General features: G+C 44.4%; 1 protein-coding gene and 2 non-coding genes across 3 annotated transcripts in view; all 3 read left to right on the forward strand.

Annotated features, from left to right (window-relative positions):
- TEX14 (testis expressed 14, intercellular bridge forming factor) overlaps positions 1–18,344 on the forward strand; it is a 78,368-nt gene that overhangs the window by 22,868 nt on the left and 37,156 nt on the right. Inside the window, exons 3-6 of the mRNA XM_075263118.1 lie at positions 13,843–13,957; positions 14,722–14,887; positions 16,423–16,556; positions 17,007–17,088. Of these exons, the coding sequence (XP_075119219.1) occupies positions 13,843–13,957; positions 14,722–14,887; positions 16,423–16,556; positions 17,007–17,088 (497 nt within the window). The remainder of the gene's footprint in view (positions 1–13,842; positions 13,958–14,721; positions 14,888–16,422; positions 16,557–17,006; positions 17,089–18,344) is intronic.
- On the forward strand, positions 3,651–3,868 carry LOC142196445 (small nucleolar RNA U3). Its single transcript, XR_012715249.1, has one exon. It is a non-coding gene; the product is annotated as a small nucleolar RNA U3 (small nucleolar RNA).
- On the forward strand, positions 9,871–10,088 carry LOC142196438 (small nucleolar RNA U3). Its single transcript, XR_012715242.1, has one exon. It is a non-coding gene; the product is annotated as a small nucleolar RNA U3 (small nucleolar RNA).

Raw genomic sequence — 18,344 nt, forward strand, 5'->3', positions numbered from 1 at the left:
TATGATCCCTTCAGAGAACCTTCCTGTGAGCTGACATTTTTTTTGGACTTACCCTGTGTTCCCGATAATTTCTCTTCCGAAATATATGACCTGTCTTAGGTGAAGGGGGGGAGGAGTGTCTTATTTTCAGGGAAACAGGGTATCTGTTTATTTGCTTGTACTGCTTTCCATCAATTGTGCATCAAACACTGTATTCCTGTATAAATGCGATTTCCTCCAGAAATTGTGTCATACCATGCCTGATGAAGAGACTTAGTAGTCTTGGACGCTTGCAATCTGTCATCATTTTTGTTAGCCATTAAAAAAGGTATCAACTACTGAAGACTCTCAATCTTTACATATAATTCATCTGTCAGTATGATTGTTGAATTAGTTAAATGTAAGTTTGCTGCAGCAGTTTATTGAGAAGGATTGTCTGAATGTACCGTATATACTCAAGTATAAGCCAACCCGAATATAAGCCGAAGCCCACATTTTGCCACAAAAAACTGGGAAAACTTATTGACTCGAGTATAAGCCTGGGGGGGGGGGGGAATGCAGCAGCTACTGGAAAATTTCAAAAATTAAAATGGTTGGAGTTTTTGGATGTAGTAGGTGCTGGGAAAGGGGAGGGGGTGTTTTGGTTGTCTGTCTGCCCTTCCCTGAGCTTGAGGACTGTTTTTTTTCTTCCTCCAAATGGAGTTCAGTTTGACTGAATATAGGGTATCTGCAGTGCTCCTATTAATCCCTTTCCGACGGAACAGGATCCCCGTAGATACCTTATATTCAGTAGACCGGGCACTTTCAGACACAGGGATACCTAATGTTAATGTGTTTTACAGTAATTTTCTACTTTTGTATGTATTCTAGAAAAAGGAGTGATTTACAACTTTTATTTTTTTAAATGTTTTTTTTTTCTTTTGCACTATTTTATGGGAGATTCTATACATTAATATTGTGGCTGGTCATAGACCTCCCGTCCTAAAAATAAAAAATAATTTAAAAAAAAAAAAAAGGACTCTGTTTTTGGGTCCCCATGCAAACGTTAGTGTGATCCTAGCATAACTGTGATAAAAGCTGCATTTCTTTTCGAACATAAGGTTTGTGACACCCCAGTCATGTCTCTTCAAAAACATTTTGTGGTATTTTTTAAGTCTTGTAAACAAATTTCAAGTGCCGTCCGGGCCTTCATGCACGCCCGCAACCTGAGCAAGACGCGCTTCTGCCCCAGATGTCCCCTCAGGGAGGAGACAACCCACCATCTTTTCTGGGAGTACCCGTTTGCTCAGGGTCTGTTCAGTGGCGTAACTAGGAATGGCGGGGCCCCGTGGCGAACTTTTGACATGGGGCCCCCCCGACACCAAAGATCTCGACTGAGTCCCTCCTACGCATTCCTGCGCGCTCTATTATGTCCCATAGTGGCCCCTGCACACAGTATTATGTCCCTTAGTGGCCCCTGCACACAGTATTATGTCCCTTAGTGGCCCCTGCACACAGTATTATACCCAATAGTGGCCCCCTGCACACAGTATTATGTCCCTTAGTGGCCTCTACAGGACTAAATACTGTCACGTCACCCGCTGACCGCTATACCAGGACAAATTGTGGATAAAAAAAAATCTGGTCATGTGCATTACAATTTAGTAACTCCATGTGCCTCATATTAATAACAGTTAACCCCATCATCTCCCTCACATTAACCCCTGTCTGCCTCACCATAAGAGTTACTGATATGTGAGAGACATGGAGGTAATAATAAAGTATCTTCATTACTATTACCCCCATGTCTCTCACATATCAGTAACTCTTATGGTGAGGCAAACAGGGGTTAATGTGAGGGAGATGATGGGGTTAACTGCTATTACTATGAGGCACATGGAGTTACTAAAACACAAGTAATCCCCCCAAATGCCTGATAGTAATAAGTAACCCCAGTACGTACCTGTGTAGCTTCAGTTTCTTTTTCCTGGAGCAGCTTCTTCCTCTTCTCTTCTGTGCTGGACGGCAGGGATAAGCCCCGCCTCCTCCTCTCATTGGTGGGCAGAGGACAGCAGAGAAAGGGAGGGGGGAGAGAGGGGGGGAACGTCCTGCAGCGCTGACAGGAGCCAGACCTGCAGCTCTTGTGTGTCAGCCGTTGCTGCAGCTTCGGGGCCCCCTGTTGGTGGAAAGTATTCCACCAACAGGGGCCCCCGATCATTATACTCGGGGGTCCGAAAAGACCTCCGAGCATAATGATAGCAGCGGTAGCAGCTGTCACCGGGCCCCTAATGTCCCGGGCCCTGTGGCAGCTGCTACCACTGCTATGGTGGTAGTTACGCCACTGGGTCTGTTGGATGCTCTGGAAGATGAACTGCAGGACTCTGGACTCTGAACGCCGTATGAACTGCTTTAAGGACGATATCTGGTTCACCAGAAACAGGCTTGTTCTCATGAGGGAACAGGTCACCACTCAGGACTGTTGCAGACTGATCCACAGTCTGCTCCGGGACTACTCCATCTTGGATAGCCTGAGAGATGAAGAGGACTAAGGACTTTTTCTTCCACCTGTTTATTCAATTGTTTTTTGCTGAGGTATCGTATTGAATGTGTTTTGCAAAATGTGTTGTCTTTGGCAAAGCTCCAGGCCAGTGTTCTTCTCCCTACAAATTTCAAGTGGCATTTTTAACCCTTTCCCTACATCCACCATACTAGTACGGCAGATGCCGGGCGTTTATTTATGGTGGCTGCTCGGGAGCCAGGCGGCCGCCACAGCTATCAATGTCTGCTGTTTTATACCGATTTCGGGCATTAACCCCTCTGGCGCCTTGGTCAAAACTGACTGAGGCGCCATTTTATTGGTTGCGCCTGGGCGCCGCCATTTTCCTAGCGATCCCAGGCACGCGGAGCAAACTCCGGGGCTTGCGTCCCGTTTCTATGGCAGCTGGGAGCCTTGTGAAGGCTCTCCAGCCTCTCATTCAGTATTTTCTGAATGTCCGATTTTTCCAATACATTAGCATTATAATGCATTGCATTAGTGATCAGATTCCCTGGGGTTCAAATTCCCTAGGGGGTCTAATCAATACAAAACAAAAAATAAAAAAAAAGTATTAAAAATTCAAGTCACCCTCTTTCCTTAGAACACATATAATAGTACTTAAAGGGGTATTCCCACGCCGCATACTCACCAGTCTTCGCTGCTGTAAAATCTTCTTTCTTCCTGCTTTGTTGCGCCATTGGTGGGCAGGGTTACATATACAAAGCCAGCGGCGAGATGACGTCGCTTCTATGCCGCTGGCCCTGCGTGCGCGCTCCCGATGCAGCTAGACATCGGACGTACAGCGAATAAATGGTGAGACCAGTCAGTTCCCCAGCCTTCAGAACAAAGGGGAGGTTGTAGCCAAGGCTCAGGTCACACTAACCATTTGTAAGGAGGCGGAGCTACAGAGCTAAGCCTATTCTCCACTAGATGCATATGCTAATTAAGACAGGAGAACAGTTGAATTCTGGGTAACAACTTTTCTTAATTCTTGTCCAAGTATTACAGCTTTTATTTGCATTGCTTGCACAGCTGTAAGCAGTCACAATGTATCCATTCTCACAGGGTTCTCTATATATCATACTGTGGGAATGTCTCCCTAATGTTACACACAGGCTCCTATGACCGGGGCAGTCAGTGCAGCAGGTAGAGGGTTAAGACTATACTTTCAGGGATCATTTCTATAGTTCTTAACTGCGGAAATGTGCTTGAAAGTGACCAAACTCTCCAACCACGAGGAGGAGCTGTAGTGATCTCTCCTGAGCGGGAAGTGAGCTCTTAGTTCTGCTTCATTGCAGGTGCTGGTTGCTATTGATGATCGTTCTCCTTCTCTATTACAGAGAGGGTGGAGGGAGAGATCACAAGCTGAGTGGTTGGTTCTATTACTCTGGTGAAAAAAACAGATTTATAATACGGCTATTGTTGTGATTAAACTGTTAACATAATAAATTGCTAGTTTGTTTCAGTTGCTAATTGGGCAGGGTTATCCAAATGTAGATAGTGATAACCCACAATGCCAGACTCTGTAGTTATAGCACATGGATGAGATTTAATGAAATCTCCACTACAAGACTACTGTTTAGTACTAATTTGTCGAGAGTACATCCAGTTGTCCCCAGACAGATTAATCCGGCTCATTTTCTTTTTTTTTTCTTCTCTTTTTTAAATGTAGAATGTGAATCCCCAAATAGAGCTCACAATGTACATTTTTTTCCTATCAGTATGTCTTTGTAGTATGGGAGGAAATCCATGCAAACACAGGGAGAACATGCAAACTCCTTGAGGATGTTGTTCCTGGCAGGATTCGAACCCAGGACTCCAGTGCTGCAAGGCTGCAGTGCTAACCACTGAGCCACCGTTTTGCCCCCATTAATCCAGCTCATTTTCACACAGTCTGGTCTTCATTTTCACTGTCGATTAGTAACAGTGGGCTTTTTGTGGTTTCACTTTCAGGGCATATTTTTAGTCTGAGGCTTTTATCGATGTAAACTTCTATATATCGGTAGGAAAAAAGGTCTTTAAAGGGATTCTATCATTAAAATCACTTTTTTTCTTGATCACACGTAGGAATAGCCTTAAGAAAGGCTATTCTTCTTCTGCCTTTAGATGTCTTCTCCGCGCAGCCGTTTGGTAGATATCCCAGTTTTCGTCTGTATGCAAATGAGTTCTTTTGCCGCACTGAGGGTGGTCTCCAGCGCTCAAACAGCACTGGAGGCGTCCTTAATGCTGCGCTAGAACTCTACAGGGTCGCCTCCATCTTCTTCAGGAAAGGCCTCTCTTCTTCCAGAGCTGGGTTCAAACTTCTACGCATGCGCAGTTGGCTCTGCCATCGGTACTTGGTAGTCGAAATCTGTTCTGTTCCAGCATCTGCAGATAGCCGTATCCTTCCTTCAACACCAGGTATGGCTAATACTCAGAGAAAGTTTCTGGGGTTTCTCCTGGACTCAGAACACATGGAAATTTCCTTAACACCTGCAACGAAAGAGAGATTGATCACAGCGGTCCGGTATCTCAGAATACTCCTAGTGTCCATCAGAACAACTATGAGAGTCTTGGGCCTAATATCATCCTCAGCCATGGCAGTCCCTTGGGCTTTATGGCATTTGCGTCCTCTCCAGATGGAAGTTCTGAAGGCCTGGGATTGTACTCCTCTTAATCTCAACAGAATGATCAGACTTTCTCCCAGTATTCATCTTTTCCTCAGATAGTGGATACACCTAAAAGACGGAATGTACAGGGATAGGGAGCCCATCTGTTCGCGAAGACTGTACAAGAAGTCTGGAGCGGGCTAGAGTCGAAGACATTGTACAACTGGTAGGAACTCAGAGCCGTCAACCTGGCACTACTTCATTCCTCTCCTCTTCTCAGAGGGAGAGTGGTCAAGATTTGGTCAGACAGTATGATAACCCTTAATTACCTGAACAAACAGTGAGGCACCAAATCACTATCTCTCCTCAGGTAGGCAGGTCTGATTTTTTTTTTTTTTTGTTGGTGGAGAAAAAAGTGTCACACTTATCCTCCGTTCACATCAGCGGCTCCTTGAATGTAGTAGCAGATCAGTTGAGTCAGGATTTTACTGTATCTGGAGAATGGTCCCTCAATCCAGAAGTCTTTCATAAAATTACCCTGAAGTGGGGTCTCCCGGAAGTGGATCTCATGGTAACCATCTAACCAGACTCAAAACTAAGGTAGAGATGTTCTGCTCTCTGTATCAGAAGGACAATCCCTTGGCAGTGGATTCCCTGCCCATCCCTTGGAGGTTGAGGCTGGCGTACATCTTCACTCCAATTTCCATGATACCACTGGTATTGATGAAAGTCAGACAGGACCAAGTCTCTGTGATAGTCATCCTACCATTCTGGCCAAAGAGAACTTGGTTTGCCCAGCTCATGTACATGAGTTGAGGGATCTTTTGCAGGCTTACCCTTTTCCAGATCCTGATTTCCCAAGGAACTCAGAAGTTCCAGGATCTGAGGAGATTCAACCTGACAGCCTGGAGGTTGACCAATCCCTATGGAGATCTAGTGGACTGTCAAAAGCCATCCTAAAGACTCTTTCTGCGCCAGAGCAGAATCTACCAATAAGAGCTACTTAAGGATCAGTAACATCTTCAAGGTTCGATGTTCTAGATGGGAGGTTGATAGTTCAAGAGCTGCTGTAGGTGTGATTTTGGACATTCTTCAGGGCAATTGGATAGGCGGCCTTTCTCCGGCCAAACTTAAGGTGCAGGTTTCAGCCTTACCCATCTGCTTAGGCAGGCGATTCTCTGAAGACCCCCAAATTATTAGATTTCTTAAGGGAGCAATGAGACTTAGACTGGTGGTTTCAACCCCAGTTGCCCAGTGTGATCTGGTGACGGTTCTTTTAGGTCTTTGTGGATGACCTTTTGATCCTTTAGAGGATATAGACCTTAAATCAACATCTGGGCGACATTTTGCATATTTGTGACACCCCTATTGCTCGACATGTAAGATTGTCACACCAAGGTGATGATGCATCAAGTTCATGGGTATTGATCTCATTAAACCCCCTGCCCGTAAGGGGGGTTGGGATCGTTTGATCATACAAGCAGAGACCAGGTGTATTTTCCATTTAAATACAGTTTATCCCCTTGGTCTCAATGAACAGTTAAGTTTTACATCTTTCATTTAATCAGAGTTAACTGTCTTTGACTCATTGATCCAACCTTTTTTTGATCCACTCTTTGTATGAGTTATGATTTATACCTGTTTGAATACCCTTTTGCACTAATTCCACATTTAGTATTAGATTGCTGCATTATTTTTGGTACGGTTTTGCATTGTTAGCCGTCCATGTTATCTCACAAGATGCTGTGTTTCGTTCAGAACCTTGTTCTAGTTCAGCTATGACACTTTAGCTGACTTCCTTAAGTTAGGTCTATGCACAGGGGTGTTAGCTGTGATACTCACGTATTCTCGCTCAGTTGTCTTAGGGTGCTCACTGCGCGTGCTCGAGTTTTCATTTTCTCCCGTATATGCAGTGGCACCTTCTGGCTGACTGGTAGTGCCTGCGCATGCTCGATTTTTCAATTGAACGCACGCACTCACTGATTATTTATGCTTAGCGTCCCACATAGGTCACACTCTGTCTGGGGTCTGCTTTCATCCCTAATGCACCTGCTGGCATTACAACACTGCTACACGCTTTTTCTCTACCGGTATCTCCTTCTCTCCACATTTGTCTCCTGTCCACCAAATGAGGGCTATTGTCCGTGAATGAGAAGTGTGTCAGTGTTGGATTTAAAAGTGTGACCCCTAGTGTTATCTAAATACTGATGCACTTTGTATAATTGTTGTTTGTTTAAGGTACTGTTTGTGTGCCATTAACCCCTGATGAGTCAGGGTGTATAATCTTACCTTTCCACTCAGACAAAACATGCATGGCATGTTAATGATACACTTTTTGTCACCTTTTCTATTACTGTTGTTATCATGAGTGCTTTTTTAGAGAGCGTTCTTTAGGATATCCATATTATAGGGATAGGCTCCAGTCAGGGCATTGGCTATTAGAGCAGTGACCCTGAGTTAGGCTTTAGGGTTTTGCAGTACTTTTACCCTGCCTAGGGTGTATAGGGATTTTACAGGGTCACTCCCTCATTTCTGCTTTTCCCTCTGGTCATTTATTTGTACCTGTTATCACCAAACTCTCTCCCTTGATATTTGGCCTGGTATACAGCACACATGATGTCTCCAAGCTTGCAACACTACTGACATGGTGAGTGGCCTGGTTTAAGTTTCTTGGAGGTCACCGTGTCTCATTTTTGCTATTCTTTTGCATCATTGTTTTTATGAGTTACAGGTCCAACTTTGGCCCTATTTTATATGGGGAATTGTGTTATATTTCATATAGTTTTTGAATTCATGTATTTTATTGGCATGCATTAAAAGTTATATTTTATTGGTTATTACTATTGGGTTAGTATTTAAGCGATTGAATAATCTTTTGACTACACTTGGTTTTTTTTTGGGTTTGGTCTTAATTATCTAGCCTTTAAAACCACCTTTTTGTTGGCTATCACCTCAGCAAAAAAAAAAAAAAAAAAAAAAGGGGGGGGGGGCGGGGGGTTAGCTCCAGGCTCCTTCTGCTAAATAATTTTATATATCTTTTTTGTGGATAGGGTTCAGCTCAGGTTTCTCCTTGGGTTTAACCCTAAAGTGGTCTCCTTCCCTTTCTCTTTTCCAACACCGTCCTCTGAGGAAGAAAAAAGGCTTAAAGGGGTATTCCCACCTCACATACTCATCAGTCTTTACTGCTGTAAAATCTTCTTTCTTCCTGGTTTCTTGCATCATTTGGTGGGCGGGGTTTCACATGCAACCTGCCGTTTAGCTCCGCCCACTCACATTGGACTATGAAGTATAGGCAGCAGCAACTCCATTCTGTGTTACATACAGAGACTGCCTGTCTCTGGCATAATGAACACAATTGAATTAGCTAGCCTGATAACTGGGAGAACAGAAGAAATGAAAGCAGCTCCTCTCCCCTATCTGAAAGCAGGGAGCTAGGTCACGTGGTGTAGACACAGGAATAGCTAGATACACAGGCTCGCTCCCGTGCACGTTGAACCTCCTCCCTCCCCCCTGAGAGCAGCAGATACATCACTTGACTCATGAGAAGCTAAGTCAGGGCTTTGGCCACAAAGAATTGTATAAAGTAAGATAGTAGACAAACAAAGCAGTTTTGCTGAAGCAGTGTATTTAGGAAAAGTCTTACATCCACATTAACAAGCAGTATCGATAGGATCCTTGTGATGGGACAACCCCTTTTAAGTGAAAGTTTGTTGCAGCAGTTTATTGAGAAGGATTGTCCGAATGAAGATAGTGAAAAACCACAATGTCAGTCTCTGTAGTTATAGTACGTGGAGAATCTGCATAAAATTGGCATAGAGAAAAGTCCTGCAAAGAGAGCTGTCAGGATAAAACCGGTGGGTCCCATTATAGTCTATGGGGTCCTCAGGTTTGCACATGTAATAGATTTCTAAGCGGACAGGGGCTCCGTCTTTCGGGTCCCCGTGCAAATGTTAGTGTGATCCTAGTGTAACAGTGATAGCAGCATTTTTCTCGAACATAAGGTTTGTGAAACCTCAGTCATGTCTCTTCAAACACATTTTGCAACATTTTTTTAAAGATCTTTTCTCCTACCGGTATATAGAAGTCCGCATCTGAAAATAGCCTCATAGATGAAAAATATGCCCTGAAAGAGGAAAAACACCACAAAAAGCCCACTGTTACTAATAGACAGTGAAAACTAAGACCAGGCTGTGTGAAAGTGAGCCGGATTAATCTGTCTGGGGACAACTGGTCGTACTGGCGGCAGATTAGCCATGTGGTTCTCAACAGTGGCCAATACACTGCAATGTACAGCAGCAGAATAGTGGAGATCTCACTAAGTCTCATCCACGTGCTATAACTACAGAGACTGGCATTATGGGTTGTCACTATCTACATTTAGACAACCCTTCTCAATACACTAGTGTGTATACCTAGTATATAGCAGCAGCTGCAGGGAAGCATTCACCAGCGCTGATGTTTCCTCCTGTCTCCTCCTGTTTTGCTTTCCATTTGCAATGCTTGTGTTTGTCTAGTAACAGACAAGGCGGGTGGGGGAAGGAGTTGCATATTGATGCTTGACGTTGCGTATGCTAATTAAGATAAGAGAACAGTTGAATTCTGGGTAACAACTTTTTCCAATTCTTGACCAAGTATTACAACTTGTATTTGCAGTGCTTGCACAGCTGTAAGCAGTCACAATGTATCCATACTCACAGGGTTCCCTATGTATCATATTGTGGGAATGTCTCCCTAATGTTACACACAGGCTCCTATGACCGGGGCAGTCAGTGTAGCAGATAGAGGGTTAAGACTATACTTTCAGGGATCATTTCTATAGTTTTTAACTGCGGAAATGTGCTCGAAAGTGACCAAACTCTCCAACCATGAGGAGGAGCTGTAGTGATCTCTCCTGAGCGGGAAGTGAGCTCTCAGTTCTGCTTCATTGCAGGTGCTGGTTGCTATTGATGATCGTTCTCCTTCTCTATTACAGAGAAGGTGGAGGGAGAGATCACAAGCTGAGTGGTTGGTTCTATTACTCTGGTGAAAAAGCAGGCTCAGTTCTTCGTAAACGCTGTGTCTGAGATAAAGTTGTCAGTATCATTTTTCACAGAGTTGAGTGAAAGTTTGCCATATATTGAGAGGAGTTGTCCAGATGCAGTATTATATGCCCCACAGTATAAACCCCCCCCCCCCAACAGTATTGTATGCCCCACAGTACACCACCCTGTGCTGGATTCCCTGCTAGTGAATGATTTGGGTGACGGCATGTGTGCCAGCAGAGAGGGCTCTGCCATTATAGGACAAGGGGATAACTTATTTCCCAACGAGTGATTTCATTTTGTTACAAATTACCATTTCCAAATTACATTCAAAACCATATTGCCAGTACAATTTTTCTCTCAAATTGAATAGCTGTTCTTAGTGTTCAGCAATTATTGACAAAACTTGCTGGCCACTATTTTCTCCACCCTTTTCAGTGACCATTTTGGATATTCTCGTTTATGCAATTCACTAATTGTTCACACTGTTTATTATAAGCTAAATCTGTTGATCATGTTCTTTCTTTTTTTTTGAAAATCCTTTATTCACAATCAGTGAGTAAAATTTAGGAGGAGATAAAAAAAAAACATCAGGGAGGACAAGAGAAAGACCTCCCTCCGCTTGTTCCACCACACAGGGCAGGAAAAAATACGAGGATACTATAGTCATGCATTAATTATGCTAACTAAAAAGTTCAGCCTGTCCTGCCAGCACTCAGGGACAGGGACCCCCACAATTGTGTGGAAAGGATATTGAACTGCTAGCCGTGAGCATGAGACCTTTTTACCTGCCAAGGGAACTATCACATGTTATTGTACTAGCTGCATATGTCCCCCCCTCTGCTAAAGCTGACGCTGCCTGTGAAGTCCTCCATGCTGTTGTGAGTGAGCTGCAATCATCTCACCCCCATGCCCTGCTCCTAGTGTCTGGAGACTTCAACCATGTCTCAGCATCCACTCTACCAGGCTTCACACAGTATGTAACCTGCCATACAAGAGACAACAAAACACTGGACTTGCTCTTTGCCAATGTAAGGGATGCATATAACTCATCTGCCCTACCACCCCTAGGCAGATCAGATCACTACCTGGTACATCTGCGACCCACATACATTCCACTGGTGCGCAGAGAACCGGCGGTTACCCGTACCGTGAAGATTTGGTCAGAGGGAAGTGTCGAGTCTCTAAGGGACTGCTTTGGTATAACTTTATGGGAAGTGTTTCAAGACTCATTTCCAGAGGACATTGAGGGACTCACACATTGCATAACGGACTACATTAATTTCTGCGTGGACAGCACGGTACCAACTAGAAAGGTGAGGTGTTTCTCCAATAACAAACCATGGATTAACTCTGAGATTAAAACTCTCCTCAAGCAAAAAAAGAGAATTTTTAGGTCTGGGGACAAAAATGGCCTGGGGGCGGTTCAGAAACAGCTAAGACAATTGATCAGAGAAGGGAAAGCCAACTACAGGAGGAAGATGGAGCTACAGATGGGGGAGGGTAGAATCTCTGAGGTGTGGGACAGCCTTAAGGCAATTTCAGGACACAAGGAAAAGACAGGGCACCGAACAGTAGGGGACAGGAAGTGGCTTAACGAGCTTAATCTATTCTTCAATAGATTCGAGGCCAAGCAAATGCTCCCTCCACCAGCATGTCAGACAACCCCCCTCCCCTAACACACCAAGACCCAACCCCCACCGACCTGCGGTCAACTGCAATCTGAATATCTGATCCTGCTGGAGTCTCTAGTGTGTAAGGAAATGAAGAATATTAGAGCGAACAAAGCGGGGGGACCTGATGGTATAAGCGCAAGAGTTCTTAAAATGTGCAGTGACCAGCTGTGTGGTATTATAACGCACATGTACAATATAAGCCTGAAGCTGGGAGTAGTACCTCAACTGTGGAAAACATCTTGCGTGGTACCAGTCCCAAAGAAACCCAACCCGATGGGCTACAATGACTACCGACCTGTAGCACTGACATCACACCTGATGAAGGTCCTAGAGAGACTGGTCCTGACACACCTACGCCCCCTAGTGAGCTCCGCTCTGGACCCCCTCCAGTTTGCCTACCGGCCAGGCATTGGGGTAGATGATGCCATCATCCACCTTCTTCATAGAGCTCTCTCTCACCTGGAGAAACCCGGGAACACTGTGAGAATAATGTTCTTTGATTTCTCCAGTGCGTTCAACACCATTCAGCCAGGGCTACTGAGGGAGAAGCTGAACCTTGGTGGTGTGGACCATCACCTGTCCAACTGGATCCTAGACTACCTGACAAACCGCCCTCAGTATGTGAGAGCCCAGGACTGTGTGTCTGACACTGTGATCTGTAGTACGGGGGCACCACAAGGTACAGTTCTTGCCCCATTCCTCTTCACACTGTACACTGCTGACTTTAGGCACAACTCATCCAGCTGTTACTTACAGAAGTACTCCGATGACTCTGCTATAGTCGGCCTTATCACTGATGGCGACGATAGGGAATACAGAGACTTAAACCGGGATTTTGTTGAATGGTGCCAGCAGAACCAGCTCAGGATTAATGCTGGGAAGACCAAGGAGATGGTGGTGGACTTTAGTAAACGGAGAGATGCTCCGACCCCGGTGGAGATCCAAGGAACATGTATTGAGATAGTCAGGACCTATAAGTACCTGGGCGTGCTCCTCAATAATAAACTAGACTGGGCTGATCACCTGGAGGCGCTGCACAGAAAGGGCCACAGCAGGGTCTACCTGCTCAGGAGGCTGAGGGCCTTCGGAGTCCGGGGGACACTTCTTAGGGCCTTCTTCAACTCTGTGGTTGCCTCAGCCATCTTTTTCGGTGTGGCCTGCTGGGGAAGCAGTATATCAACCAGGGACAGAAATAGACTTGACAGGCTGATCAGGAGGGCCAGCTCTGTCCTGGGGAGCCCCTTGGACCCAGTACAAGTGGTGGGTGACAGAAGGATACTGTCTGTGGTGACCTCCATGCGGGAGAACAAATCCCACCCCATGTATGGGACCCTGATGGGACTTGGCAGCACTGTAAGTGACCGTCTGCTTCACCCCAAGTGTGAGAAGGAGCGCTATCGCAGGTCCTTCCTTCCAACCGCGACCAGGCTGTATAATCTACATCAGACCAAACGAAGAGCACTCCGCACAGAGAACTAATGATTATGAGGATGACCATGAGGTCTTCCTCTTTCTCTTCTGTTTTTTCCTTAGCTGCCATGGACTCCTAGTATATCTTCTCTTCTCAGCTTATCTGTGTCTACGTCTGTAATATATTACTCTGTATTATCCTGTATCTGTATTACTATGCTGCTGTAACACGCTGAAATTTCCCCAATGTGGGACTATTAAAGGATTATCTTATCTTATCTTATCTTATAGGTGCTGCTGTAGGACGTAAGGGAATACTAGAGATAGAATAATCTACGGCAAAATGAATGGGAATAACCAGCAGAGTAGTGGGGGTTTGTCCATGAATCAGCCGTCTAATCCACGGCAACGCAAAGCAGTACACTTATTTTTTCAAAATTCTGCTTTAATCTTTGCCTCTCATTGAAATCAGGAGGAGGCGGATTCAGGGCAGAATTTGGTACTAATTTTGAGATGGAACCTTCTTCAAAATCAGAAGCAAATTCCTCTGTGTTGACATCCCGTAAGAATGGCTTCAAGGCTCTATGATTGTGGTTATGGAAATAAAGTTTTTGGGAAAGAATTGTAAATTTACAGAATGTGTTTCTATGCAGGCATCTTTCCCGATACCACAAATTCCCAGGGACAAACACCATTGTTTGTGGCTGCTTTACTTGGACTTCGAAAAATAGTTGAATTGCTTTTAAATTTTGGATCCAATCCTAACCAGTAAGTGATTGTTATGGTTATAGGTATATAAATGTTATAGAGATATTAGCTACAGTGTACTACAATTATATTAAAGGTGTTGTCCAGGCATATGTTATATTTTAAATAGGCAGAGGATGGTGGGAATAAAAATACATCATACTCACCTTTCGCCTGTGCTCTGATGCCTCCCAGCGTAATCTGGTCCTGCCGGTCAATTGTTGTCTTCAGGCTGAAGTCCCTACCACACGTGCCAATAAGCGGCCTCAGTGAAGGACACATCAGTTCACTACTTGTGCCGTCCCAGGGTCACTTCCTGATGCTGCTGAGAATAAGTGATCCGGGACATTACAACTGGCGAGGAGTTTCACTTATAGAACACACAGGAGTAGAAGGACAGGACCACGATGGGAGGACACCAGGGACAAGTGAATATGATATTTTTTTTATTTTTCACCTCCTCCGGCCTATTTTAAAAATAATTTTTTTGCTCAGAAGTCTCTTTGACATGCTGTGCTGTGAAGCTGTCATCAGGGTAATGGGGTAATGCATTAGCACCATTGCTGCAGTAGGGTTGTCATGGCGTGTTAATAGTTAGCTGATTGTTTTCAGCAGTCTGTAGTCCGTAACCTGCTAGATAAGCTAGAGAGCATAGTAGAGCATAGTTTGATCTTGCCCTATCTTTGTTCTCCTTTACTGCTTTTGTGTGGCTTTCAATATTTACAGACTTTACAAGTATAAATGGTGAAAAGGCATGTAACATTTCCTCTTTTGTCTATTTGCAGCCGATGTTTGGATTGGAGTACTCCGGTTCATGCTGCAGCATTTTCTTGTGATCAGTGGATTATGAGTAGGCTTTTGGATGCAGGAGGGGACCTGCGACTTCATGATCACAAATCCCAACGGCCTTGTGACTGGTCGCTCATGGCTGGAAAAGAAGAAAGTGCTAAGGTTAGTCAAGTGAATGGAAAGAGCTCTTTTCTCCTTATGATAGTTCCATAATATCAGAACGATGGGTGTCTGACTCCTGCCACCTACAGGATCAGTGCTTGAAGGGCCTTTCAAGTTCACATGGGCACTGCATCCTCTTTATTGTTTACCAGGCACATCATGCTTTATTCTGTCTTACTACTCAATCTTCAGATAGAAGCTGTGTGACAGGACACATACACAGATCTTTACATGATAGAACAGCCTTTTTCATATTTTATGTAATTTTCTACTGATTTTTGCTTTAAAATATTTGTAGCAAGGATGGGGAATGGTGGGGTTGGTTGGCGACTGAACAAACCGTTGCAGACATCAGCTATAAATAGACATCTGCAGTATAAATAGATGTAAAAGCAGATCCGATCACCTACTCACGCCCTCTCACTCCTTTACGATATCCTCTTGACAGCTGCCATCCCAGGACTCCCCCATTATATCAGGCCCTGGGATGCCGACCTAGGCTTGCATTTATCTGCTGCTGATTGGGCTCGATCCTTCTTGTTGGTCCACAAGTTGCCTTTGCCTTCTATTGCCCAGAAAAAAACTTTAAGATCCTGACCCGCTGGTACCGTTGTCCTGTCTTTCTGCACCAGTTTTACCCTACTGTTCCTGATGTGTGTTGGAGCTGTGGTGCTGCGATCGGTTCCTTTTTCCACATTTGGTGGGAATGCGGGGAGATCCAGGTGTTTTGGTCTTCTGTGTTTTCTCTATATGCGATGATCAGTGGTCTCTCCTTGACCCCTCCCCCCAGCTAGCTCTCCTCTACTTCATCCCGAGTAGGATTTCTAAGGTAAAGAGCGATCTCCTGCGCTACTTCCTCACGGCCATGGTCATGGAAGACTCTGCTGACTCGTCTAAGTTTGAAGCCCTCTGGTGGCCATGGGTTATGTTCCAGGAATCTACAGAGTTCTCCTCTGTCTTTGCATAAATTCTCCTGTTCATGGTTCTTTCCCCCCTGGCCCCTTGGGGCCCTCGATCCCCCTCCTAATCTGGAGCCTGTCCTGTGACTTCCGTTGTCCCGCCTTGTGTCTCGTCACTGTTGTGTCCTTGTCTCTTTTGTGTTTCTGTTCTTATGTTTTGACTATCCCATGGCCATCCTGACCTTGTTGGTTCTCCTTTCCCGCTTGTTTATGTTTTGCCGGTTTTCATAGCAATTTGGCTGCAAACCTGTGTACTCGCCTCTCACGGGTTTTGTCTTTCTCCTTATATACATTATGGCTTGTCATTGCTTTGTCCTGTTTTGAAATTCGAAAAAGTTCAATAAAATTTGATTACACCTAAAAGCAGATCCAATAAAAGAGGAGCACTTCTTATACTTCTGTTCCTTATGCTTCTTCTGGTTCTTGCGCTCGGCTGATACTGTTTGCTAACTACAGCTTCTAAATGTGAAATAGACATGAATGAAGAAACTCTATGTACTGCAAATAAATGTAAAATATTTGTTATTTATTTGCGGCGGTAATAATATATAAAACACTCTTTTTATATAATTTCAGATGATTGAATTTATTGATCGCTGTACAGTTCACATGCAAGCTTTACTTCACTTTTATCCTTTGAAACCCATGAAGATGAACTCATTGTGTGACCCCATTAATAGTGCATCATTTATTGATTTATTTTCACCAAGGTATGCCCATCTTATGATCTGACTTTTAGCCCTAGCCACACATTGCAGACATTTTGTATTCTTGCTATTGCGTTAGCGTGAGTTAGGTAGGCTAGTATTTTGGGTGCTAGCTAGGGAAACAGGACAGGGGTGTGAAAGAGGGAGAGGGAGGAGGAGGAGGGAGTGAGAGGGAATCTGATGCTAAGACACCAGGAACCTATCCATGTAAACAAATGAAGAGGATGCCTGGAGCTCCCATAAATCACTCAAAACACTGCTAAAGGTATTTTGTTGCACTTATTAACCCATTAATAGCACTGAAATACCTTTATTAAAAAAGGGGGGGGGTTTGCCTGAAAAACCCCTTTAAAGCTGTTTAATATTAGTTATTATATAACTGTAAGATGTGTATAGCTATCATTGTGAAATTATTATTTTTTACTTAGTGTATGTTTTCTCCATTTCATCCAGGAATGCTAGTAGAGCTATCTCTAACCCAATTAGAAGTGAGAATGTTTCAGTAAAGAAAACATTCAGCTTTGGCTATGGACAGGTATGGTTGATAAAGAGCAGTCTTGTATACAGTATGTCTATTTCTTATTGAAATTAGCTTTAGTTGTAGTTATTTGTCGAACCACAGACATTCAGGGGACTGTGACCAGAGCAAACATACAGTAAAGGCACAGATCCTATATTGTACATTACACTCTGTAATACATCAACATTCTAATAAAGATTCACAAGTCAATCAACAAACAATTGGCAACGTCCAGGGATTTCTCTTCCAATTTATAACCTGACATTTCCTGGCAAGCCACAAAGTATCCTTAAAGGTGCTGTCCAGGCAAAAATGGTTCTTCTGCTGAACGGGTCTATTTGGGGGTTTTGCTGACTGGCCTCAGTGGTCACGTCACCAATGCCCCCAGCTGATTTCAAAGTTAAAAAGTTTGTCTATTTTTGTCTGGACAACCCCTTTAATATTTCAGAAGGTCCCTAGATAATTCCAATGCTAGGTAGCCTTCACATGGCGTATACGCTCCGCTCATTTTTTTTTTTTTTGAAGGCCTCAAACAGTGCCAACGTAAACACCCAGTGCACGAAAAAAGTGGGAGTGCCACTTAAAAAAACGTGCCCAGGATGGTATCTGTCAAAAATGACCCTTCCCTCCCCAAAAGGGAAGAGGGGGGTTCCCGAATAATTCTTCCCCACAAGGCGCCGAGTGGAGTCGAGTACCAGTGGGCTAACAGCCAAAGCCCTCAACTGCCCTGTTCCCCTTGGGGCTGCCACAACCCAGGGTAATACGGACTGACCCTTGTCCAGTTTCACCTTGGGCTGCCAACACCTAGGTTACTCCTGGACTCAGACCAAGAGCCTGCGTCCTCCCCAGTCAACCCAGGGAGGATCAACAAGAGACAGGAGGGAAGCCCATTACAGACCTCACCTCCAGACGACCGTCGGGGGCGTCCCAAAAGGGTACAGCATCCCTTCGTCGAACACAAAAAAGTGACAAAAGTGGACAAAAGCAGGTGAAAAACATCTAAACAATGTGGTAAAGTGCCATTCAAGGCCCGGTTTACCCGCCGGATCTATAAAAAATTCTCCCGCTCTGGTAAACCAGGCATAGGGAGTGGGGTGCTCAAGAAGGTGCTCCGCTCATTCTGAACGTAAACTCGTTCAGAGTGAGCGGCGTTAAAACAGATCCCATTGATTTCTATAGGTGCCGGCATACGCGCGCTACCCATTGAAATCAATGGGAGACTTTTTTAACTATTGCTTTCAATGTGATATACGTGTTACACCCATTACATA

The sequence above is a fragment of the Leptodactylus fuscus genome, chromosome 2 (genome assembly GCF_031893055.1).
Source record: "Leptodactylus fuscus isolate aLepFus1 chromosome 2, aLepFus1.hap2, whole genome shotgun sequence".
Taxonomy (NCBI): Eukaryota; Metazoa; Chordata; class Amphibia; order Anura; family Leptodactylidae; genus Leptodactylus; species Leptodactylus fuscus.